This window comes from Sarcophilus harrisii, chromosome 2 (genome assembly GCF_902635505.1).
Source record: "Sarcophilus harrisii chromosome 2, mSarHar1.11, whole genome shotgun sequence".
NCBI lineage: Eukaryota > Metazoa > Chordata > Mammalia > Dasyuromorphia > Dasyuridae > Sarcophilus > Sarcophilus harrisii.
In genome coordinates, this window is record NC_045427.1 from 487,699,507 (window position 1) to 487,726,438 (window position 26,932).

Here is a 26,932-nt window from a genome sequence, read left to right on the forward strand (position 1 = left end):
TTCTTATATATAATATGAGCTGGAGAGTGAAATAGCAAATACCTCCAGTATCTTTGCTAAGAAAACCCCAAATAGGATTAATGAAGAGTTGGTCATTACAGAAACCACTAAATAACAACAAACCCTAGCCACAGACTAATTTTGGGCACAGGCTAGATCCGATTCTATCCCCTTAATACTACATCAAACTAGACCATCGACTGAGCCATAACCCTGGTCAGAGGCTGACCTCTTAGAGGTCAGAAAACTACATCTTTCACTTAAATCAGACATTTATTGGTAGATAATATTGATTCCAAAGTAGGCCAGATAGCAGCATATGGATGTCTCAATTCAGATATCTCCAGTATACTCTGGAGATTCTTCAGGTACATTTCCTTCTTATGGAGAATTAGAAAGGCCATCATTATTTACTTTAATATAATAAAAAAAAGATATACTCTTAAAATATACTTAAATTTTTAAAAACATCTTGATTTTGAAAGAAATGGTGTTTTTAATAGCCAATTATAATGAAATTTTCAATTATAGAGAGACCCTTAAAATGCTTTTGTGTCCCAAACCCTATGCTGTCTTCTTCAAATATGATACTCTCTAACATTCATGGGAATTATGATGAAATACAGTGACTAGCAAAAGAGAGTAAAGAAAAATTTCATTTTTGTGAGGAAAAAAAATCTGACATATAGAAAAAAAGTTATTTATTCAAAGCACTGTAGGCAGCATTTTTGTTACACTTGGGTCAAAATGTCTGAATATACAAAACATAGCCCCTACTCCCAGCCCCTGGGCTCCAGATGTATCAGAATGATCACCTCACTGAATGACCTAAGTAGTTCAAGAAAGACCTGGTTGTCAGACTATAGGTTCTGAAATCAGCAGGGTTTCCAGAAACCACTCTATAGCTACAGATTTGGAATTCTTGCCATGCAATCCTGCTTTTTTGGAGAGAAAGTAGTCTGCCATATGATGACCTGAATTCCAGCTACAACTCCAGCTAGAATATCAGCAGGAACACAGCATTGGTTCTGGTAACAATTTGGGCATGAGGCTATTTGTTGCATTACTATACCCTTGAAGGCATAAAGACAAAGTTTTATGATTCCTGACTTGGTTGGCTTATTATTGGCTCTTTGCAAAAATGATAAAAATGTTTTTTTAAGGGTTAAAACAAAATGCATAAACATTTTCCCTATCCTAAACAAATGCATTAAGATAATGTTTCTCAAAGTGATGGGCCATTGGGTCTCTACCACATGACTCTATTCCACTGAGCTTTGGTTGAAGCAATATTTCTTGACAGTAAACATTTCTCTAAATGTTGGCTGATTGAACATGAAAGCAAAGTGATTAAAGTTCACTGAATAATGTGCTAGAAAGCTAGGCACTCCCAGCTCTAAGAAGGAATTGATACATGCTTGGTTTTAAAAGAGCACTGGAGAAGAATTTAACAATTTCAACCAGACCTCAATTTCCCCCATTTGCAAAATAGGGGGCCTGGACTATTGGATCTTGAGGGTCTCTCTTAGTTTCAAATGGAAATTTCAAGTGAGACATGGATTAAATAAGGTTGTGGCCTACAATCTCAAGATAAACTCCATACCCATGTAAGTTGAGAAAAAAACTGTAATCAGTTCCAAGCTGAGTGATAGGAGCTGCTGATCTTAGCCCTTGTCAACAGTCTTTCATCTTGCTTTTCTTCTAGCAAACAGATATTTAAGTTTTTAGAGACAGCATAGTGACAGCCAGCCTAGGAAGCTGTGATATCTACAGGTCATAGGTTTGGTTTTTCTTCCCCAGTTCTGCCATGAACTTGATTTGCTGGGTGAAACTTTGAGTAAATTGCTATTCTTGTCTGTGCCCCAATTTGGTCATCTGTAAAATAGGTACTGGAAGGAAGTATTCTGCTAGCCCACATTAAGAAATCCCTGCAGAATAGCTTGAGTTCTTTGGGGCAGAGAGTGAAAAGAAATGATGTTTTAAAGGAAATGAAGCATGGGTGAGTAGGCCCCTCCAAGATAATTGATGGAATAATGCAGTGCTTCTCTTTTTTGTCAACAGGGACATCCTGGCAAAGAAGGCCCTCCAGGGGAGAAAGGTGGTCAGGTAAGTATCCTTTTTAAAATGCTCATCTTATCTTAAAAATGCATTTAAAATGCTTTTATAAATCCCTTATCTGGGATATCTCTGTGCTGAAAATCCCATCTTTGGGGGGCAGGGCCAGAAGAGCAATAAAGTCAATGTATTTTCAATCCCATGTAAGAATGCATACACAGGTAGGATAGGCCTAAGGTGGTAGATGGGGGAGTCAGCCAGCATGAATTACCAATGATCCTCAAGGCTTACAGTCTAGCTTATCTGCATTTAAGCCCTGCCCAATACATGGAACCCACACTATATGCAGAATTTCAATTTTTGGTGCAATCCCTATTCTCTTTTATGCAATATAATAATCCATTGTTTTCAAAAGAAGAGGGCTTGAGTTTATGATTTCATGATAGAGGAAACTTCCTTTACCAATACAGCATGGCACCTTCTGCATAGCTAATTATTACCTGCATTACTGAAAGATTAGGTAACTTAAAGTGAAATAGCCTATATATGTCAAAAGTAGAATTTGAAGTTGTCTTCCTGGCTCCAAGACAGGCCTCCATCCATTCTGCTTCTTATATGGTTACCATACTCTGATGATACTTGTGCATCTATAGCCTTAATATGACCCTCCAAATAAAAAGAAAGTGGCACAAGAAGAGAGAACAAACGACGAAGAGAAAAAAAAATTAGTTCAAGTGAAAAAATGCATTATTCAATAAGTTTGAAAGCCTGTTTAGTGTAATAGAAGAGATGGAATTACTGCATTATTGCATTTTTAAAATACTGGAAATGTGGCTGCTTTTGTGTTGGAAACAAAACACCCTTTGCCCATAAATCTTAATAATTAGTACAGTATAGTTTCACAGTTTCCGTTTAAGAGAGCTCTCTTGGATGCATCCCTCACAGATAGCAAAGGGATGTAAAGAGAATTGCAATGTCAGACATTCTCCAGAAGTCAGCTGTCTCCCCCAAGGTGTATAATGATCCATGACATATAATGGAGATGTTTTTGTGGGAGTGATGGAGGAGAAAATAATCATAGTTTGGATACAGTTGTTTCATGCAAAGTTTCCTTCCTTAACCTTTAAACCACTTAAATACTTCTTTCCATGCCCTCTAAGGACATAGTTCAAAACTAGCTCCCTGATTTTTCAAGTCTCGATTTTGGGGAAGGCTGATCTAGCTTTGTTGTGCTTTGTTTGTTGGATTGGAAAGGATTTATTAATCTCTTTTACAAGAGCTTGGTCAGTTGGCCTGATCTTCATCCTTGCAAGTCCTGGATACCATCCAGCATGGAAAAATAGCACCTAAATCCATGATTAAGGTCTCTCCTCTAAGTGATAATCAGTCGTGTCTCTATAATATCATTACTATACTCAGCAACCTAAAAGATTAAAAAATTATTTTTTGCAAACATTAGGCAATCTGCAGGTATTGGGGTTTATCCTTTAGGCTGTAACTTCCCCTGAATTATCCATAGCCTCAGAAGTTTACTAATGAGTTTTAAAAATAAAGATTCCTATTGGTTTAACCAGAGATTACCAGGAACTCTGGGATCCCTGAATATTTACCTGTTTTCATTGAATTAAATTTTGATGTCACTGCCTGAAATAATAATTTCAGGTCTTGGAATGAGCCCGTCCTATTCTGTAAGGTACTGGTTGTCTTACTAAATAGAATTTCCACTGTTTTTGTTGTATGATTGGACTTCTCTACATACTTGTATGTGTGTAAGAAGTTTCTGTAGTGGTTGAAGTCAGGGATTCACCAGTGACTTTGCTACATAAGAATTATGGGTAGGAGAGTCCACTTTCCCCCATTCTCTTTCTTCTTTCCCAGTCCTTGCCATTCATATGATTTCTCACCATAGCCATTCTCCCATCTCTCCAATCTGCTTAGCTGCATCCTTCCTGTCAAACACTTGCAGAGGATAAAAAGAGAAGCTATCATAAATGACATACTTGGATTATTTTCATGTCATGCTGAAAGAATCCTCTTTTTCATGTGGAAAATGGGTAGAATTTTATCAATTGAGTTTCCATACCTGGAAGAGAAATTTAGGCGAGATCTGAATATATTATAAATAAAGGGATGAAGGTGACCCAAATTTTGTGCTTGAAAGGTATTTAATAAATAATAACATTCTCCCAAAGGAAGGACAGCTATCCAGAGTAGGGAGAGACTTTAAAGATTAATCTCTAATAGTTATTTGACCACAATTATCTTAAAACTTAGAATCTAAGGCAAAGTCATCCTTTGGTCATAACAAAAGTATCTTACTCACATTTATTGGGACTTCTTCACTAAGAGTCTTTGCTGAAGAAATAAAATCTCTGTCTCACCCTCTTCACTTAGTATTATTTTCTCATCTGCTCACAAATTATTCATACTTAGACCCATCATCTATCTAGGGCCATAAGCCAAGTATACTGATCTTTAATTGGCCCATCTGAAGGAAAATCTCAGTTCTCAGTTATTTAGAATTATGGGGGAACAGCTTGAATTGGTCACAGAAACAAAGTCTGATTGTTAATTTTCCTTTAATTCCAGGGTCCACCTGGTCCTCAGGGTCCAATTGGATATCCAGGTCCTCGAGGAGTAAAGGTAAGAACATTGCTTATAGCAGGAATTCTATGTCTCTTCTTTTTTCTCTCTTTTAAAATCTCTAATTTGGGACTTTGACTTTGTTGACTAGTTTTACAGAATCTGTCCATGATTTCCTCACCACAAATGCCAGAAGGAAGTGGTACTGACGCAACTTTTCTACACTTGCTATATCTAGTTATATAACCATGGAGAATGGGAATAATACATAATAATAATACTATACTAGCTGCCATTTATGGTACTTTAAGATTTATAAAGTTCTATATCATCTGATGAGAAAGAATCTGCTGCGAATCAAGAATGAAGAGTCTGGGAATAACAACTAATCTGGTTGGAGTGTGAAAAATCATCAGTCAGCTTAGTCAGGCATCTGTCAATAGAATGAAGTCCTTTAGCCTTGAGCTGTTTCTGTGGGTAGATACAATTTGTTAGGCCCTCCTGTCAACTTCTGAAATCCCTCTCAGGCTGCAGAACTCAGGCTCAGGTGATCAACTTGGAGCTATCTTCTTGGTAAAGCCTGGAAAAATGTTTTTGGAAACATTTTCACATTTAAAGAGAGAATCAGTACCTCTCGGGAAGTCTGGTCCAATCAGAGTTGTTAAGAGAGGGAGTTCTGTGAGATCTGTGTCCATTTATCCAAAATTGTATTTCTGCAGTTTTAAAGGCCTCTAGAATCTTGTTAAATGAAGCGCAGAGCACCACAGCAATATCCAAACACAAGTCCTGTGGTGTTTCATTAAAGTTAACTGCATCTGTTTGGAACTATGTGATTTAATCTATAGCTATGTAGTTCTCTTTGGATGTTTACATGCCAAAATCTGTGTATATGGTTGTACAATCCAGAATTATGCATGAGAGGGATTTTATTTTCTGGTAAAGATGACCTAAAAAGCATTTTTTATCTCTTCCTTGAGGAAACAGGATGTATTTTTCCCCCAGTGGTTATCTCTGTTTTATGGAAAATATGATTAGCACTTGACAAATCAAGAAGAAAGGCTTCAAATAAGGTCAAATAAGGCCTCAAAAGCCATTTGCTATATGGACCTGGACAAATCACTTAACTCCAATGGCCACCCATCCTCACCCCTACCCTATCCCTGCTGATATCGGAATATCATCAATAGGAGCTTAAACTGGGCCCATGATTTCTTTGGTAAAGGGATCTTTCCAGTGCAGAAACTCCCTTCATTTCCTCTGAAATTTAGAGACTTTAGAATTGTCTTGAGCACAGAGAAGTTAAATTATTATATTTACCAAGGGTCACGTAGTCAGTACATGTCAGGATAGGGACTCAAATCCAAAATTTTCTGGCTCCAGGGTCAACTCTCTATCTACTCTGTCATACTATCTCTCAAGTCAGATTTACTTTTGAATTATACTGTCTTGTTTTTTACCTTCCCATGTTCCTTGATGACTCTATATTATCCTCACAATGATAGAATAGGCAGAGATCATCCCATTTGATAGATAAGGAAGCTGAAGTCCAAAGTGTTGCATAGCAAATTAATGAGACCAGAACCAGGGTCTAGAAGAATTCTTAATTAAGCATGCTTTCCATTATAGTTTCCCCAAAATCTCTTCTTTTCCCAAATCTTCTCCCACAGCATGATATAGCAAAATAGAATGCTAGATTTGAAGGGTAGAACCCATATTTGAGACTTGACTCTACTAGTTTGCTGCATTTGTAATTTTGAATAAGTCATTTGATTTCTACACCACCTAATTTCTGTAAAAAAAAAAAAAAAAAAAAAAAAAAAAGGATTTGGCTTAAATCAGAGACTACAGAGCTACAAGGAACCTTGGAGATTACTTAATTTAACTCTCTGTGTTACTCCTCCCCCAGTTTATTTATTTATTTTTAACTGAAGATGCTTTGGTCTAGACCATTTAACCTGACTTGCCTAGGATAATTAAATGACAGAGCTGAGATTTGAACCCAGGCCTTCTGACTCCCAATTCATGCTCTTTCTACTGTACAATGCTGTTCCTTGGACCTCTAAATCCTATAGTTCTCCATAGAAAGGGAAAATTAAATGCTTCCATTCCTTTCCTCCAGCACCCCTCATTGGAATGAACTGCAGCTGTAATAAAAGAGACAGATTAGCAGGAAGATGAAGATGGGAGCAATATTATGTGTGTGGTGAAAAATCCCTGACATGGAGTTAAAACCATTTACTGATAGCACTGTGTTGTTAATTGAATACTTCTGTATTTCTAAGGGAAGGGAGGAGAAGATATTTGCCTTAAAATTTTCATAACAAATACTTGCATCTTGTCTCCCTGATCAGCATCCATTCCTGACATAAGCATGAAAGAATGGTGTTGCAGTTTTTATTGCAGAACCTGGAAGCTGAGGAATGGGGAGGAGTTCTTTACAAAAAAAAAAAAAAAAAAAAAAAAAGGCACTCATCTTAGAAAGAAATGTGATCTCAGAAAGAGAAACCTCTCTTGCATTAAAAATATAGGCAATGTGCACAGATTAACTGATAGAGGTGACAGCTAATGGTTATGATTAATACCATAATTAACATCTTTAGCAGGATGATACAGGGACAGTCAAGGGAGGTCTACTTATTTTTAGTCCAATGCCCACACTGGCATTGGGGGAAATAGCTTCCTTTGCCATTCATTAATTTCCAGCAACATTCTCCCGACGCCTCCCTTTGTTGATTTAGAGCTTGACACCCACCTGAGTTTGATCAGGGCTTGCACAGTACATTCCCCTGCAGCTGAAGGGCTTAACTTTTCGTTAGGCTTATAGGGGCTATTTTGGAAAAAAGACCCAGATTGAGATGCCTGGGAAGTGGTTTCTGTTTGTAGTTCTGCTACTCTATGTGGGGTTGAATTTAGATAACTTATTTCTCTTCTCTGAGCTTCAGTTTCTTTATATGTAAAATGTGAATGTTGGCCTGAATGGTCTCTGTGATGTCAAAAAATAAAAACTGCATGAAAAAGGAATTGACTGGGGAATCTTCAGGAGACCTGTGTTCTAGCCTCTGTTCTGTGTGATTCTTGGATAGTTGATCTTGAATAAGCCACAGAGATGTTTTGGATTTTCTTTGCTTATACCTATAAAATGAGGGGCTTGGGTGATAGCTAAACTGTCCTCCAACCTCACAATGTTCTGGTCCTTTAATTCACCTACAATATTGAGTATGAAGTAGTTCCTTAAGGAATGCTTGGTTACTTAGATACTTGCAAAATCATATGTATTTGAGAAATTGAAGGGGCCTTTTCCAACTTCTTGGTTCTAATACAACTTCCTTCACTTTGACAGTAAGGAAACCAAGATGCAGAGAAGACAATTAAGATGTCTTGGGTCACATGAGTTAGTTCCAAATTTAGGAATAATAATAACTCAGGAGATAGTTATAGATTGGTTGATTGATAATAGATAATGAATATATATGAGAGAGACAGAGACAGAAATCTAGACATAGCCTAGTTCTCTTTAAGGTTTATAAAACCCTTTCTTTACAAACTCTATCAAATAGGTAGTAGTGTATATAGTATCATCCTAACATTGTATGTGAAGAAGCTGAGCTTCAGAGGGCTTAAGCAGAACCAGAATCACAGTCAATAGAGATAAGGACTGAGATTCACACACAGATTCTAAATTTTGTTGTTATTTTAAAAAACAGGAGTTCTACTTATTAAAGACTAGTGAGCCTGGTATTAAGCTCTCCCCACCAAATTCAAATACATTATTAAAGGTATAGCCTGTATACCCTTAGAAAGGGAACTGATTCTTCCTAAAAAAACAACCAACCATCTTTCCACTCATGGTAAACTAAGCACATTTTCTCTTTGGACAGTTACTATACTGCTAGATTTGGAGAATACCAAAAACAGAGTATATCTGGATTTCACCAAGGCACTTGTGAGACCATATAATGTGCTGCAGAAAGAGCATTACGTTTGAAATCAGAGCCCGTGGATCCAAATACAGGCTCTGCTACTTATAACCTACTAGGTTTTGAGCTGGATCTTTTCTTCCATGGGCCTCAATTTCCTCATCAATAAAGTGAAAGCATTGGCCTAGCAGATTTCCAAGGTTCCTCTGCTTCTAGGCTTATTTCCCTATGACCTTATACACCCACCCCTTTCTGTTAGTTCTACTATATTGTACTGAAGATGATTTCTCTTTGGTATAAATATCCATCCACATGCTTGTCTCTCCCTGGATTAATTTTGTGCAATAGAGGTTAAACTCAACATCTCCTTATATTTAAAATTAAAATCAATATAAGTAGTTTTGAGCACAGTATTCCCATATTGCTTGAATCAGATTCAAATCCTTTATAATTCCTTTAGCAGCTTCTTGTCTTAGCATCAAAGGTAATGAATCAAGTCCAGGACTTGCCTTGCCTCTGTGTTAAACTCAATGAGAACCTGAAAAGGTGATGGAAAGTCTAAGAATTCCTCCTATGAATTGATCTAGAGTCTTCGGTGCATAGACAAAAATACCTCTATAGGTTCTGGTCTATCTTTTAGGCCTAAAAAAAAAAAAAAAGAATACTTTTAACTTCTCATTTGTCCTTTGAACTTCCAGAACTAGGTGAGTAACAGGGTTAGGGGAGAGAAATGGGATCCTCTGATTTTCTTCACTTAGATTATATGTATATGCTTTTCCTCTTGTTTATGTTTTAATTTTTCTCTATTTTTAGTTCAGTATCCCATCATTGGTTCATTTTAAGGCAGTCTATACTGGGGGACTCATTTTCCTCACCCAGAGTATCATTTGGCCTTTTTCAATAATGTTTGGAGAAGCCTGTGCTATTTCTGTAACAATCTTACAGTACCAGGTGCAGTTCAATAGGAGACTAATGATTTAGAAAATGGAGCATTCGACCCATATTAATATAATTAATGTCAGCCTACATTAATAATAGCCATTACTAGGCTACCTTTCCCCCCATGGTGGTTGTGGATTAATATTAGGGCTCCAATTCCCCTTAGCGTCTCTCTGATGTATGTACCATGAATATTGATGTCGGCCACATTTCTATTAGTTAATGGTTTGGGTTCCTACCTAGTAAAGCTTCATAGTAAACAAGGCAGCTTGGAGGGAGGAGGGAAGTGTTAAACTGGTACTTGATTGTATGTCTTCTTTCTGATACTGGTAATAAGGACTTAAGGATAATTATATACTTTATCCTGATTCAGTCCTTAGTCTCTCTCCCTGCTGGCCCAGAGGCTGATTAAATACTGGTGTGCTTAAGGATAGCACAAATTACTGTCACTTCGGGCTGCCGCCCCCACTCCCTTGTGACAGGTCCACTGGATGCTGCCCTTGGTTCCTACAGATCCAGGGCTCCCGGCTGCTCACAGCCTCCGGGGCAGAAATGAGGTCACTGCCAACTTGAGACTCTTGGCTCCAGGTTTTAAGCCAAATGGGCTCAGGAAACCTCTTGCCACAAGAGGGCACTTGAAAAACCATCTTTCTTGCAGAGGGAAGTGTGGCTGAACCAAGCCATCCACCCTCCTGTGTTTCTGTTTCAAACATTAATTTAGAGGGTGCCGCCCTGCTTTCCCTGGAGTGGGGAATCAACACAGGATGACTTGAAAAAGTCTTTTAGCACATGATGGGTTTATCTTGATACTGCCTGGGCTGGGAAGGCAAGATGGAAAGTCATTAGCTTTCAGGTGGCAGATTAGTGTGAAGACCAGACATAAAATTAATATGTGTCCATGGTCTAAGGAAATCAGACAATGATCCCAGGAAAATATATATTTTCAGCTCTAGCTTGATAATTTATTAATTCCATTCTTCATCCTCCTTTCCCTCCCATGTCCAGTCAGGCCAGTATCTTTCCATTACATTATACCATTTCTTCCACTGCAGAGGTCCCAGAGATTCTCTTGTCCAACTGCCTCATTTGATAAATAAGGAAACCGAGACCTAGAGATATAAACTACCTCACCTAAGTTCACTTATTAGTGGTCTCAAAGAGACTGGATCCTAAGTTGCTAGATTCACAGCTCAGTGATTATCATTTTATTATCTCTCTTTTAAAATGATTTATTGATGGTCTTTAAAAAAATCATTGCTACTTCCAAGTGATTCTCCCTCCACCTTATTCCCCAATTAAATTATTTTAACAAAGCAAAACAAATTAACATATTGGCCATCACTGAAAATGCATGTTCCCTTCCACCACTACATAGTGGTAAGTGGTAGTCTACATTTCTCTGTTAGTGACAAGTCTCGTGGTTAGCTTCTCAACTACGCCACAAGGATGCCTCTTTTCTGCATGATTTCAAAATTAGTTTAGGAAAACGATATTACAAGCAACCTCAGAGAACCTCATGTTCAAGGAAACACTTTTCCTAGAGAATAGGAATAGGGCAGCAATAGGTGATTCTTGCCCTCTGTAGGCCTGAACACATCCTATAGGCAACTAAGAGATCAATGCATTTCCAGAACTCTGAGGTTTTGTTGTAAGTCTAAGATCTTTTTATTATATAATGTGTATTAAAGGATAAAATTTGTGATGTCATCTTTTATTTTTTGCATAGGGGGCAGATGGAATCCGTGGTTTGAAAGGCACCAAAGGCGAAAAGGTGAGTATCTGTATTTTTTTTAGAATACATTTTAGCAGGCCATGGTGAATTGTTCTCTGGTTCCTAAGGTCTACCCCTGTGTTTGGGTCTTGCATTAGGAGAGCATCACTGGGCCATGCTGGATTTTGACTCTTCAAGATTTTAAAGGGAACGGATTTCACTCTAGATGAATATTGTTCTTGGATAGAAAGAAGAAAAAAAATAATATCTCTATGATTAGCAAAGCACTCTGGCTACATTTTCTCATTTGAGATCAGCAGTGATTCCACTGTCATTCCTTCTCTCCCCTCCCCAATTAAGTGCTATGGGTATTATTGTCCTCATTTTATAGATGAAACAGAGGCACATAAAGAATGTCAGGACTGTAATTTGAAAGAGTCCTCCTGATTCCAAATCTAGCAATAAGCAATATATTTCATTCCCTCTCCATGAAGGAAAAATACTCATGTGAATGACAGACTGGAAAAGTCCTCCCAGAGTCCTAAGGTGATTTGAGTAGAATTCTTTTTTCTCAATCTAGTCCCAGAGCTTCCTCATATGTAAAGTACTCACTGCCTCTGAGCAAGTTTGGAAGACATTGGCAGTAGGAAGAAAGTCTTTGAGCCAAACATGATAAAACACACCAGGAATTTCAGGTGCTACTCATTAATCCCATAATTTTATGTATAAGTAAACTCTGTTATACTGATAAAGGTTTAACAATTGGCTCTCTAAATACACATGACACACTTTTAAATTTAATCTGCATAACTGTAATGGGCCAGAATTCTGGAGAAATATACTTGAGACAAGGATTCTTACAACAAGGTGTTAACTCGTTGGAATTGATAAGACAATGGTTATCTAGTTTAGGATGGTGATTAATAGTTCTCTAGTTCAGTATGATTGAATTAATCTTACAACAAATAATTGTTTCCTAGTGATATAATGATTGGCTTATACTCAGCATGATGAATGGATTGTAATAGAGTATTTGTAATAGTATTTGTAATTGTAATAGAGTATTTAAGAGGTCAGGATCAGACCTAAAGGAAGAATGGAACAGACTTAAAGACAAAGACCCTTGTGGTGGCTGGCCTGTTCTCCTTCGCTTTTCCACTGAGACCAAGGACCTTCTGAAAGTCCCTCAGAACGCTAGCCTGGTTCCAGGAGAAGGAGACAGATTGTAAAGGAGACAATAAAGACTATTTGGACTTTAAAAAAAAATGGGTTCAGCAGAATAATCACCACAAGAATAGTCAGGAATAAAGTGCAAAATCTCTATTATAAGTACCTCATCATAAGTGTCAATCTTGTAGAACTATATTAAGTACTAAGTACATGTAAATTAGAGAATCATTATCTTAATTCCACTGAGTTAACATCTTGTTGTAACATTAAATCAATCACACTGAACTAGAGAACTATTAATCACTATGCTAAATTAGATAACCATTGTCTTATCAATTCCACTGAGTTGACACCTTCTTTCAAGTATACTTCTCCAGAGTTCTGCTCTTTACACATAACATTTACTTTATCAATTTAACTCTAGACAATCAAAAAATCAATAAATTAAATCCCGATTTGTGGTGTTGGCTAATTTCTGGGGTGTAAATGCCCATACTGAAAGTGTAGCGATTGGCCCACTGGTTTGAGTTGTTTCCAGCACATTTCTGATAAAATTCCTATCTTCTACTGGCCTGACATCTTCAGAACTTTGCATTCTTCAGTCTACTTCACAGCAGAGGGCTGGAGAGGACCTTACTAATTATCTTGTCTCACCCAAGATGAAGAAAAGTGAGAGCCAGAAAAATGAAGTGATTCACATGATCAAATTCAGCCTCAGACATTGAGCAAATCATTTAACTCTGTTTGCTTCAGTTTCCTTATTTGTAAAATGAGCTAAAGAAGGAAATGTCAAACCATTCCAGGATCTTTTCCAAGAAAATCCCAAATGGGGTCATGAAGAGTCAAGCATGACTGAAATAACTAAATTACAACAAAACAATAATAAAGTATTTGAATATAGTAGGAAACTGAGTTTAAAGATAGAAAGTACCTTGAGTGACATTTAGTCTAGCTCCTTTAGTTGATGTATTAGAAAAATGGAACAAAGAGAGAGAGAACCATTTGCCCAGTATTATAAAGCCAGGAGGTTACAGAACAAAGATTTGAAGATAAGTACTCTGATTTCAGATCCAGTGGTATTCCATTATACCCTTGTGTCTCACGATGAAAATTAAAACTTTTCTGAAAATAATTTAAGCTTTCTTGAAAACTTTGGAACAAACAACCCCAAGTATATTAAAATGCAATTGGGGGGTGTTTCACAAAATAAATAAAAATACAATAGTATATAGATAATATTAATATGAGGTTTTCTACCTTAAGATACTTCCCACAGAAATTATGTGGATTAATGGCCTTATTTTGCCCCATTTCTCTTTGAGTTTGACACCACTGCCTCAGGGACATGATACTTGTACTCTGTTGAAGTGCCAGTTATTGATCCCTGAATAAGTCAGCTTTCCTATATAACTTTGCTATATGCATCTAATGTACCCCTCATACATGCCAAGGGCAATGATACTTCAGGAGCCCTTCTCAAAAAGACCTCCTTACCACCTGTTCTGTTTCACTGGTCTTATTTCTTAACATTTAACCTTCCCCTTCTTTTCCTGAAATGCATGAGATTAAATGCCTCCTTCCATTGACATGTACTATATATATGATTCTAAGCAAGCTGTTTAACTTCTCAGTGCAGGCAACTCTTCTAAGAATATAAGTTGCAGAAGAGTGGCTAGTTCTTCATCAGGAATTCTTTAAGCCAATGGAAACATAGATCTGGGTGAATAAAAAACCTAGCAATTGCAGAAACTCTTTATAAAAGGTACCTGTTAAGGGTAGACTTGGCAAATAAACATGGCAGACTGATTGTGTGTAGAGAAAAAGGAAGTGGAAAGGCAATACTACATTTCCATCTTCTCAACATCCCTGTTTTCTTCAGTCACCAGTGAGAGACCTGCCACAGAGAACAATGAGATCCTCTTAGGGGAAGAGAAGGGAATGGGCATTTTTGGACTAGCTCCTCTGGTAAGAGGGTCTGCTGAATCCTTTTTAGGACCACTTATTCATTTTTGTGTCTACCTGGCACTCAACTCTCACCTGTGGCTCCAAAAAAGCAGTAGTATGTGCAATAGCCATAGCCCAGTCAAACTGTCCTGGCAGACAGGCTGACCTAGACTGAGGGTATCTGACAGGCTTCAAGCCACTGGTAAGTCAGGGGATGTCTGCCACAAGCCTGTGAAGACTTCCCTCAGCAGAAAGGGCAGATGAGAACAATCTGTTCCAGGGAGGAGGGAGCTGGTCAGACATTAAAAACACCATGGTCTGCACATCTCAGGCCATCACCATCTTGACCTTTATCTTGCCACTAGTTTTTGATGACTCTGGAAGATGGAGAAAGGCTGAGGGCTTTGTGGAACTCTGCTTCACTTAAATCCAATTCATACATGAGTCAAGATGTCATCCATCATGTCATCAGTCTTTTTGGAAAATAAAGGACAAGCAATAACCCCACTGTCTATTATTGTTCATTGTAAAGCATTTAGCTTTACAAATATTATCTCATTTGATTCTCACAGTAAACCTAGGAAGTAGGTGCTGTTAATATCCTCATTTTACATTTGAGAAAACCGAGGTAAACCAATATTCAGTAACTGAAGTCACAAATCACACAAGAAGTAAGTGTCTAGGACTTGATTTGAATGCAGTTCTTGATTCCAGGTCAAACACTCTAGCCACTGTGCCACTTAGCTTCCTCTTGTTCAGTCATTTCAATCATGTCCCACTCTTTGTGACTCCATTTGGGATTTTTTTGGCAAAGACTCTGGAATGGGGCTTGCCATTTCCTTCTCCAATTCATATTACAGATGAGGAACTGAGGGAAATAGGGTTAAATGACTTTTCCAGGGTCACACAGCTAGTAAGTATCTCAGGCTGTCTACCTGACTTCAGGCCTAGTACTCGATTCACATACCACCTATCAGCCCAGATGCCTTTTAAGGGACTACTTAACCAAGTCCAAAGGTCTTTTCATGGATTTAAGTATATCTTGACCATAAAGACTGTTTTATCTTAATTTTCTGATTTATAGACTTAAATATTATCAACAAATATTCCAATAAGTGAAGAGCAAATGACAGTCTGAATTGCTGCATCTTACAACTTGTTTTTTTTTTTTTTAAAGTATACATTTATTTAATTTGACGAGATAGTAACAAAATCATCCTGGTTGTTTTTGTTCCCTTCTGAATTTACTTTAATTTTCTTCTGTGTATTTGTTAATATTTTATTTATGCTATTTTCTTTTTTTAAAAATTTGCTCCTTTGCCATTACCCACTAATTTTCCTCCACCCTACTAAAAGAATATTTTTGTATCATTAGCATCCAGAACAATCCCAAGCTTGCTCATTTTTAATTCTTAAAGCAAAGGTTTTTAATCCTATGAATTTTATTTCAAGCATTTAAAAACATTATTCTGACAAGGGCTTTACCAGATTTTTAAAGGGATCCATGAAACACAGAAAAAGCTTAAAACCCTTTATCTTGAACTATGTTGGGGGAAAAAAAAAAAAAAAAAAAAACTTTGCTTGTTCCTAGAGGAGATACAAAGTTTAGATAACATAGTCTCAGCCATATAGAATTAACAATTCTAAGGAGCAAAACATAAAGACATATGACTTTTATGACCACCATTACATGATGAGCACATAGTAGGTGCATAATCTGATTAATTAGTCTAAATTGAACATTAGCATGGGCACATTTACCAAAAATATATGTTTGTACTGATTCTTTGAAATAGTACAGAGTGGAATCAGCTCTGAAAGCTTCGTTTCTGAAGAAATTATTACCATTCTCCTTTGGGCTCTATTGAAGTTGAGTGTGAAATAGTTCTGGAGGGGAAAAAATAGACTCTACAATGCTTCAGAATAATTTGTGGCTGTTACTGATAAGTTGCCAACATTTATAAGGATGTCAGAGACACGGGCCCTGGCAGGGGACATGCTGCTAGTTGGTGACAGCAGTGCCCTCATCATTTCGTTGAGAATTGTGTTATTCTTTGACATATGAGCTCCCCAAGTCGGGACCTTGAACATTTACAACTTGGCTTGGTTTCACTGGCTGGGTATTTTTCTATAGGCCTCTTCCTTTCAGTCCACACTGAGTGTCCAGATAGAATAGAGAACTAAAGAAGTCTGAAATCCTCTTCCTTGTAATGGGAGTAAAAAATGTTATGTTCAGTTCTTTACTTGTGAAAGTACAACTATTCTCATTGATAGCTTTTTAAGGGGCCTTCTCCTTGACATTCTCTTGGTGGGGAATGTGCAGGCCAGAGAAAAAGGGAATCTAAGATAATATTACTTTTTGTAAATAAATAGAATTAAGGGTTTCTGGTGGAGTGACTTTAGAGTAATATTATTATCATGTATTCCATATTCTCTGGCAGTCTACTTCAAGTAGTTCCTGATTCCAAAACAAAGGGGCAAAAATAGGTAGAGAGATAGAGAGATAGATATGGAGATATAGATACATGTAGATATAAGTATGTGTGTCTCTGTATATTTAAATATCTGAATATATATATATATATATTTATATACATATATATCATGTATGCACATACACATAGATATTTCACTCTAGATTAACAGATTGCCTTGGCTGGTAGAATCTGAAAGCAGTTAGAAATTAAACAAAAGCATGACCATTCGGGTCGTCCTATGAAATATTTTAAAACTGGAGTGGATGATGAAGCAGGATGTATTATGAAACGTACTTGGGTAAGAATTGCATTAACTGTGAATTTATAGGAGTAGCACATAATCATCTATTCTGGTGAACTGGAAAATAACCACATTGTACATGTCTCTATATCCACCCTTACATATGTTTTCCCCCCCTTTCTGTTATTCAGGGTGAAGATGGCTTTCCTGGATTTAAAGGTGACATGGGCATTAAGGGAGATCGAGTAAGTATTTAGAGACTGCAGTATCTTGTCTTCTGCAGCTAGAAGAGTTAGAAGTACAGTCTTTATGTATATATCTGAAAAATCCTAGTACCATCTTTGAAATAAGAGAGAATGGTAGAATGCCAGAGCAGAAAGAAATCTTAGATAGAGTCAAACCATCACTCCAATTCCCATCATTTTACAGATAAGGAACAATAGATAGTTACTTACTCAAGGTCTCAGAGCAAGTTGATGGCAGATTTTGGACTAAAACCAGGTCTCCTGACTCCCAGTGACCTTTTTTAGTACTCCAGGCTTTTGCTATTTCATATGCTGAGCCCTTGAATCCTAGTAACTATTTTCCAGGACTTGAAAAAAATCCTTATGTTCTTTCTTTCTCTGTTGGGAAATGAAGGAAAGAAACTGTAACAACTCACCTTGCTTTTGTAATGAATATTTCAGTTCTGCTACAGATGAAGACAAGCTTTACTGAGGAAAGATAGAGTTCAGTGGCTTGCAGACACACACACACTCAAGACAGAGTCATCAGCCTGTGCTCTAATATATATGAGGAAAGGGTAATGCAAAGGAATCAGGAAGGCATCTCAAGTCAGATCTCTATCTGGAGCATAGGGCGAGCTGTCTGGGCACAAGAGTTTTGAAGTCTCACTAATAACCTCAGAGTGAATAGGCCACTGGGAAGGAAGGAAGGAAGGAAGGAAGGAAGAAAGGAAAGAAGGAAGGAAAAAAAACAAAAAAAGAGGAGAAAAAAGAGAGAAAAAGAGAGAAAGAGAAAGGGAAGGAAAGAAGAAGGGAAGAAGGGAGGGAGGGAGGAAGGAAGGAATGAAGGATTGCAGGCAGTCACAGCAGTTGTAAATCACACTTGTATGGAAATATATTGGAGATATTTTCAAAAGATACTTCAATGAGGAAGTAGCTTTTTAATCTGTTTTATCTCAATCTGACAGGTAATAAATACAATAGATAGATATATTTTTATATATTGTATATTATGTTATATAATAACTAACATATAATATATAATATTTATAATACATTGTATAATATATAATATTTATAATATATAAACTATAATGCATTGTATTACATGTTAATGATAATATGTACATATATATTATATTTTGTTAAATGGATCCAGATAAAGGATTCTGTACTTCATATTAAATAATTACATTCTTGATACATAAACTTGAAAAGCATACTAATTCTAGAACTTTCCTTAGAGCCCTAGGACTCTGAAATCCATACTGGTTCTCATCCTTTTAATCCCTCTCAGCTACCTATGTACATATCAGCTTGACATGAAAAAATCCGCTATGTTGTTCCATTTTGAAGATTAAATGCATCTGTTCTGATCCCAGGTTGAAAGGACCCTGGCTCTGAAAGAGATTGTAAAAAGTACATACTCAAAGGAAACAGCCAGCCCTTATTTACCATTAATAAAATTTCTTATTTGGCTTTGGATTTCTCTCTCTCTCTCTCTCTCTCTCTCTCTCTCTCTCTCTCTCTCTCTCTCTCTCTCCATGAATGTCAAAATAGAGTAGGCTTACTTGGGATTAATAGGTTATTTGGGATTCCTTTAGGACCCAAGAAATTGTGAATAAGTAAGTCATTGGCTTTTTTCCCCATGCCATATGCTTTGTTGTTGTAGTTTGTGTTTTTTGCAGCTGCTTTACAGCTGTCTTAATAAAAAAAAAAAAGTCTCAGAGGAGACCCCATTAACAGTCAGACCATTTCTAACCATTTTCTAAGGATGAAGCTGGACTGTTCACACCTTACGGAGTTTCTGAGCAAGAAAGTAGTTCCTCCCCATACTCCCTTGCCAGAGGTTACTTGGGAGATTCTGAAGTATTTCTGGAAGAGTGAATTGAGTACAGCCATTGTGAACCTAAGTGATTTTAGCCAAGAGACACTAGATTTAGAGGAGATAATTGAGGTGTAAGATCCCACAGCTTGAGGAAAATAGCAACTCAACCTCCATGCAATGAGTCCAACATAGCTGACTGAATGCAGGCCTATAATTTACCACACAATAGCTCCACTTTGCCTATAACAATGAAAACCTGTCATCGGCTACATCGAGGCAGGAGGCAGAAGGCAAGCCAAAGTGTTCGTTTCCAGGAGGTGCTTCAGTAGTTCCCATCTCCTAATTCAGATACTGAGCAAGATAGGGGCAGTGGGAGATGGGATATTTTATGGAAAAGAAAAGGGGCTGAGAAAAAAAGTATTTTTCTGTGTCATCCTTAGCTTTGATCTTTTTGCTTGTATCTTTTATTCATAGGGTGAGATAGGGCCACCTGGACCTAGAGGAGAAGATGGCCCAGAAGGCCCAAAAGGTCGTGGTGGTCCTAATGGTGACCCAGGTCCCCTTGGTCCTGCTGGAGAAAAGGTAAATCTTAAGGGAGGGGATGATGAAGGTGAGGGTGAGGTCTTTATCTTTTGTCATAGTTTGATCTCAGTAAGACTTGGGAATATTGCTGAATCAGACAATTTTTTCCTTTCCTCTCTACTTACATCTCCTTCTCAGAATTATTTGCTATGGATCAAACTAGCATTTAGACCTAGCTCTAATTTCTTGATTCCAGTTCCTTTCCCACACAATTCACAATTCTCTCTCTCAATTACATTCTGAACTTTTGGGGACTGATTGATTCATTTCTGAGTCTAATGTCTCTGAGATTTTAGTTCATGCCTCTCCTCCCCCAGCATGGATTATTGCAATGGCCTTATAATTAACCTTCCTAGCTCAAGCCTCTTATTACTACAGGCCATTCTCCATGCTGCTACCAAAGTGACTTATCTTAAGTACAGATTTGTTCCTTTCCTATTAATGCAACTTCAGAGGCACCTTAATACCACCAAGATAAAATATAAACTTCTCTATTTAGCTTTTCAAGTGCTTTACAACCTATCTTTCTAACCTCATGGTATATTATTTCCCCTCTTGCACACCAGGAGCCAAACACTGAACTGCATAACATTTCCCATCTCTATGCCTTTGCCCCAGCTCTCACCTGTGTCTGGAATATACTCCTTCTTTGTCCCTGCCTCTTTGACTGGTTTCCTTCAGGACTCAGTTGAAGCATCATCTTTTCTATGAGACTTTTTTCTGATTCTTCAATTACTAGCACACTCCCTCCCATGATATCATATATCTAACTAATTTGCATTTATTCTCTTGATATTTGTACTTACTGTCTTCCCTGTCCAAATGTAAATTCCTTGAGAATAGGAATTGTTTCTTTCTTTCAATTTGCATTGCAATGACTATGTTGATACCTGGTTCACAGCAGATTCTTAATAATACTTGTTGATTTATTAATTAACTGAGCTTTATCCTGGACAGGCACGTTTTTTTTTTTCTCAGTTCCCAGAGCACTTGACCCTATAGTGTCTGTCATTGTTCCATATGTATAATTCTTGATCTCTTAATTAACATGTCTCCTGAGAGCAAGAGCCATATCTTCTCTTCCTCTATTTCCCCCACAGTGCCTAGGCATTGGGCTGAGCACATAGTATTCCTATTGCAATTTGACTTGATAGGACCAAATGAGAGAATGTAGAGCAGTAGAAAAATATGAGTTTTTATAATTGCTAGGAATCATTCCTCATGAGACCATAGTACATGATAAATGTATCTTCATCTTGACTATCAGCTGAGACAGTTTCACTACAAGGCTGCAAATCAGATCGCTTTAGTTTTTCCTGCTTATAAATCATTGCCTTTGTCTAGCTAACATCATCTTATCAAAGCTTAGAAATATTACCTTTGAAGAAAACTGGCTTGAATGTCTCTTCTGCATCCCCAAGCCTTTAGATAATATTTTTCTCCTATATTAACTTCCAAACACAAGTGTTTATATTCTGTTCATACCTCAATATAAATATAAAGCTTGCTCCCAAAACTCAATACTTTGTGTTTCTGTTTCTATTACAGGGAAAACTTGGAGTCCCAGGCTTACCAGGCTACCCTGGAAGACAAGGTCCAAAGGTAATTTAGGAATGCTTTCTCTTAAATATATTACTCATGTGAACCTCTTTTGGTCTCGAGCCTCCTACACTCATTTCTTAGACACTATTGCCTCTTCTCTACCACTAGTTATGACTAGTTATGAATTGTTTTGCTTTTAAAATATGTCTTTGTTTTTTTAACCATTGCATGTTTGTAGCTGAGTTGGAAACAGAGAGGCCTGTTCTGTCACTGAACTTTCCAAAGTGAAAATGGAAAGTGAATGTATCCCACCCAGCACATACAAAGCTGGGATGTTTGTCTTACTTTCCACAATATCATTTGGTTGATATCAGCAGTTGCAGATGTTCAAAGCTTGGGATACCTAATCTGCTATCAGGAAGAATCATTTTGGAGATTTGAAGGTCATTTGCCAGGAACTAAGTATAAATGAAAGACAAGAACTTTACTCACGTTAAATCATGTTCTAGCCTAGTTCTAACAGTTCCTGGAGGCTTTGGGAACCATTTAAAAATTATTTTATCCAAACTCCATGTTTTATTATTCATGGTTCTTCCTTAAAAATAACTGGCTGCCTGACACTGGAGATATAATTAACAGCAAAAGAGTGTTTCATCTCTGTAGTGCATTTACATATGATGCCTATTCCAGAACACCTTTAGCTGGCTGCCTAACGTAGTTTGACTATACTCAGTCATACTAACAGAGGAAGGAGAGTGGGCTGTGACAGGAGTCTTCAGTAATGTCACCCTGGTTAAGGAAAGATCGATTCAAAATGGTTCTATGGAATACTAATAGTCACATCTACAATATGTAAGCACATCATTTATATGCAGTGGAGGCATTAGGTCGAGGGGAGCATTATGTGATTTATGAAAACATCTATCTGTGGCAGAACCTGCAACTCCCACTGCAGCTATAAACTACAAGATTCTCTGTATATATATTTGAAATAAGAAAAAGGTTGGCATCTAGGCAATTATCTCTTTAGCCACTAGCATGTATATTGCCAAATTGTGGGTCAGGGATAGAATAAGAGGAGAAGGGAGTGACAGAAGAAGCTGGGAGAAAGAAAAAGAACAGGATATAAGTGTGTGTGTGTGTGTGTGTGTGTGTGTGTGTGTGTGTGTGTACAGATGCAGAGTATAGCTAATGTAGGCTTTAGAACTGTCTTAGTTCATGAGAGATTCAACTGAACTTAACTCCTTGGTCGAAAATTCAAGTTTTATTGAATTCAAAGAAGTGCCAGGAAACTAAGCACATTACCATGTCTGGATGGCTGTAATTTAAGCAGGAATGTTTGTATAAATAAGCAATTCACTTAGAGAACAGGAAGATACTTGATGAATTGGATACCTTTCTTACTAAAGATATTATCTAGGGCTTATATAGATACACAGAACATACTATATAGTGGTAAAAGGGATTTAGTACTCAGTGTGGTGTTCTCATATTGTAGGCTCATGGGGAATATTTGTTGAACAGATTTATTGAAATTAGTGGATGAGAAATACATCAGTAACTTTGTACTTAAAATAAATTTATTTTAGATGTCAAAAGGCCAAAAGAACTAAACGCTTCCATTTATAACAAAATTCAAAATTCTCAATTCTAGATAATAGCATTGTTACTGCTTAGGGCATGATGCTACAAATTTCTCTGTGTATCCACATGCTCGTCTGAATAGGCATAATAGGTGAAGTAGCAGCAGTACTGAATGATTACCCAGTAGTACCTGGGTATTGTTTATCTCACTTGTTTTTAATCTCACAGAAATGTTTGAGATGCAGCTAATTCTTTGCTATGACAACATTATATATGGAATTATAAGCTGCCTGAAGGCAAGGACTGTCCTACCTCTGTGCTGTCTACAATATCTAATTTAGAAATATGTTGAATTAGTAATAGCTGCTCAATAAATGTTTGCTGAGTGAGTAAAATAATTGAGTATCCTTTGTCTTCCATTATTATTAGATGAAAACCATCTTTAAAAAAAAAAAAAAAACTTGAAGTTTCCAGGGATAAATATAAGATAGATAATGATATCTATTGATATATATGATATCTATTGATATATAGATATATTGATATCTCATAAATGTGAGATAAATATGGGACAATTATGAGATATTAGTGGCCAAAAAGCCCTAATAGAAACTTAAACTGCATTAAGAAAGAGATACAGTATCTGTGACAAAAGAGGTGACGGTTCTATTGTTACAAGGTAATAATTATTTTATTGTATTTAGTTCTACATATCACTGAAAGCAAGAGAATGTCTAGAAGAGGACATTCTGGTGCTCTTAAATCTCAAGATCATAGCAGATGTAGATGAGTTGTAGGAACTAAGAATTTTTGCCCTGGAGAAAAGAAGCATTAGGGAATATATGATAGTTTTTTGTCAAGTATTCAAAGGGTTGTCATGAAAAAAATAAAGTAGTAACCTTATTCTGCAAAGGATGGTAATTAGAAGCAAATTACAATTTCATAGAAAGAGAAACTTCCTAATAATTAGAGCAATCCAGAAGAGAAATGGACTGCCTTCAGTTGTAATAGATGACCCATTCTCCGGGGGTCTCTAAACACAAACTGGAAAAAACTTTTATTGGGGATTTCAAGAAGAGCTCTGTAAGTGTTAGATCAAATGATCTCCCAGATTTCTTGCACTCTAAAATTCTGTGATTTTGAAATCTGTGTTGAGGGAATGGGGTGTAAGTAGATGCAAGTAGATTTCTATTTAAGTAAGTTAGGGTTAATAGAGGCTAACAATGCCACCAGATATTTCTCTAAAATCTTTCAGTATCATTCAGTCCCAGCTGATTTCATGTGACTTTACCCCCTTTATTGCAGGGTTCGATTGGTTTTCCTGGCTTCCCTGGAGCAAATGGAGAGAAGGGAGGAAGGGTAAGTAAGAATTATTTAATAATTTACCTATGCTATTTTTTTGCTTTTCCCTTTTGTCACCAGAGTGTATGTGTTTGTTTGGGGATTTAGTGGTTTAAAAAAAGTGTTTGTTGATTTCTCACCTGCTTTCCCACTTAGAAATGCTTTTTGCAGCTGCTAACCTTCAGGAAGAAGCCTTTTTTAGCTGTGAGTGCTGATGACAGTTTTGACAAATGGCACAATGGGTGTGTTAGAAGTGGGCCCAAACAGGACAAATCTGAATTCCTGATCAATTTCTGCATCTATAAAGGCTATTCCTGACAGTAAGACCTTCGTAGGTCTGTTTCAGCAGCCCACTAACCCCTTTCTCCAGGCCACTGAAAATGATTAGCTGGATAGTTTAAAGAAAGAAATGATTATATCAGGTTTTTCCTCCACTACCCCGGTCCAAACTCAATATTCTTACATTTCATTTCTTTGCTACTGCTTAAAAGACCCCATTGTAACAAAACCCACTTGGGTGAGTTGAGGTGAGGAAATGTGGTTGCAGAATCTAATGCTTCTTTGTTATTGTCAGGACCAAAGGCATTCTCAGAGCAACATACTGAGTAAAATTAATGTCCTCCTTTCCTCTTCCCAAATAGGGAGCGGGTCTTCCCAGCAAGGGGTTGCTCTGGGCACTCATTAATGAAATCATGTGGTAGTTATTCATACTTTGCCAATCAGGAACAAAGGAAGGGCCTTGCAGGGGTCTTAGAATGCACCTGTTAACCCAGGCCATTAAAAGGGATGGAAAAAGAGATAAAGAATGGATTGTTAATTTCATTCAAGGGTTATCTAAAGCTGATATTTTGTGAACACAGATGCTCTGAAAGATATTTGTCCCATGTGCCATTGTAACACCAAGCATTCAACATAAATTCAAACCAATTTTTGCCAGTTCCTCAATGTTTGCCCCAGAAGAGACAGTTATACTTTGAGTTCTCTTGAAATTTGTTGCTCCATGTTAATGTTATCATGTTCAAAGGCAGAGCAGATATACTCTTTTGAGAATAGGGCACAGGCCAAATCCCATGTAAACAAACATGTCCTGCCAGATTTCATAAAATGGAAAAATGATGTCTGTTCTGGCTAAAACTTGACAGTATAAACATAGAGTATGTGCCAGAGAACTTCCAAAGCCATCTGACTCATCAGAAGTATGAAGAAGGTGCAAAGAGTGCCAAATACTAAATATCATTTGCCCTCCATTTCCGTGGCCTTTACATGACATTGTTATAGGTTTAGTTTGATTTCTGGTAATTTGTGACCATATCAGTCATAGCAGTTTGGATGTGATATCATGCTGCCAACAAAATAAGCCAGTGACAAGTCACTCCTCGAAGTGATAATATCTTGTTTCTTTTCATTTTCCACAGACTTCCCTCTAGAGTTTAGGTCTTAATCCTAATTAAGTCAGGGATTAAGGGCTGACCCTCATATGGAACAATTGATTTTGCTCCATTCTGTGACTTCAAACTGAATCCTTACCCATAATCGATTATTTCATGAAAATGTATTTCGGGTTGCATGGATTTCACTGTACAGCTCTTCTCCACTAGCAAAGATGCAATTCAGAGAGGTCCCCTGATGCCACTGGGTCAGTAGCATGCCTTTCAGATGCAATAAGCAATATATAACATTTGTGGGTCATGCTTAGTGAGAGCTATTCTGAGATAGAATGGGCTGACCTAGGAGAAAATGATTTTCCTTTCACTGGATGTCTTTAAGCAGAACCTACATGGTTATTCTTTAAAGCTATGGCAGAGAGAATTCTACTAAGACATAGATTGGCCTAGATAGTTTTTGAGAGATGCTTTCCATCTCTGGGATTTTGTTATTCTATAACATCATTTGGATTTTTCCAAATTCTTTACTTTGCAACTAAATAATTTCCTCTTTCTTTCTGAGAGGAACCTTGATTTGTGTGGTGTCCTGCTTATCAAAGATTTCCCTTTAGCAACTTAGTTCAGTGAAATGTCTGACTCCCAAGGTTACATCTAAAAATGTTACCATATTGTTATAGTAGAAAGAGCATAAATCTGGTTATTCAAGTTACACTGTTTTTCTGGACTTGCAGTATTCTTTGCTATAAAAGAAAAGGGGAAAGACCAATCTTTCTCCAAGGTTCTATCAGTCTAAGATCTGCCAATCTTGTATATTAGTAGTATCTACACTTATCATTCTGTAGAATGTGCAGTGAAAAGCCAATTTGTTCAGTTCATGATTTTTTTTTTAACCAGGAACACCTTTGTATTCCTTCCACCAGTATAGTCTGTAGAATGGGTACTCTCTCCTTCTCCTCTCATGTTTCCCATTTCCAAAATATTTCATAAACAATCTCTCCAAATAATGAAGATCTTACTTAGAATTGGAAAGGCCCTTAAACACAATCAAATCCAATCCAAATATATGAAAGGAATTTCCACTATAACATATTTGATATTGGAGGTTGCTGCCTTCCAATAAAGGGGAACCCACAACTTCTAAATACAGCCTATTTTTATTAAAATACTTCATGGATTCCAATAGAATACTCAGATCATCTCATCTACCAATCCCTTATTTTGTCTGTATAACTAGCCTGTCACCACCAATGGCACTCTTAAAATGTTATCAACCAGTGCAAAGCAATTTCTTTGTGTGAAAGTTAGTCAATGATTCCAAAGATCTTTAACATTTAAAACCTCATTAAAAAAGCTTGGATCTTGACTTTTTAGAGCATTGAGTGTTGACTATATTCCTTGATGCAGATTCT

The 26,932-nt window shown here is 37.1% G+C and overlaps 1 protein-coding gene across 2 annotated transcripts in view; it reads left to right on the forward strand.

Annotated features, from left to right (window-relative positions):
* Positions 1-26,932, forward strand: part of COL5A1 (collagen type V alpha 1 chain) — a 295,993-nt gene that overhangs the window by 200,890 nt on the left and 68,171 nt on the right. For both annotated transcript variants that reach the window (XM_012553992.3, XM_012553994.3), the window contains exons 26-32: positions 2,062-2,106; positions 4,645-4,698; positions 11,221-11,265; positions 17,229-17,282; positions 19,564-19,671; positions 21,220-21,273; positions 24,103-24,156. In XM_012553992.3, the coding sequence (XP_012409446.1) occupies positions 2,062-2,106; positions 4,645-4,698; positions 11,221-11,265; positions 17,229-17,282; positions 19,564-19,671; positions 21,220-21,273; positions 24,103-24,156 (414 nt within the window). The remainder of the gene's footprint in view (positions 1-2,061; positions 2,107-4,644; positions 4,699-11,220; positions 11,266-17,228; positions 17,283-19,563; positions 19,672-21,219; positions 21,274-24,102; positions 24,157-26,932) is intronic.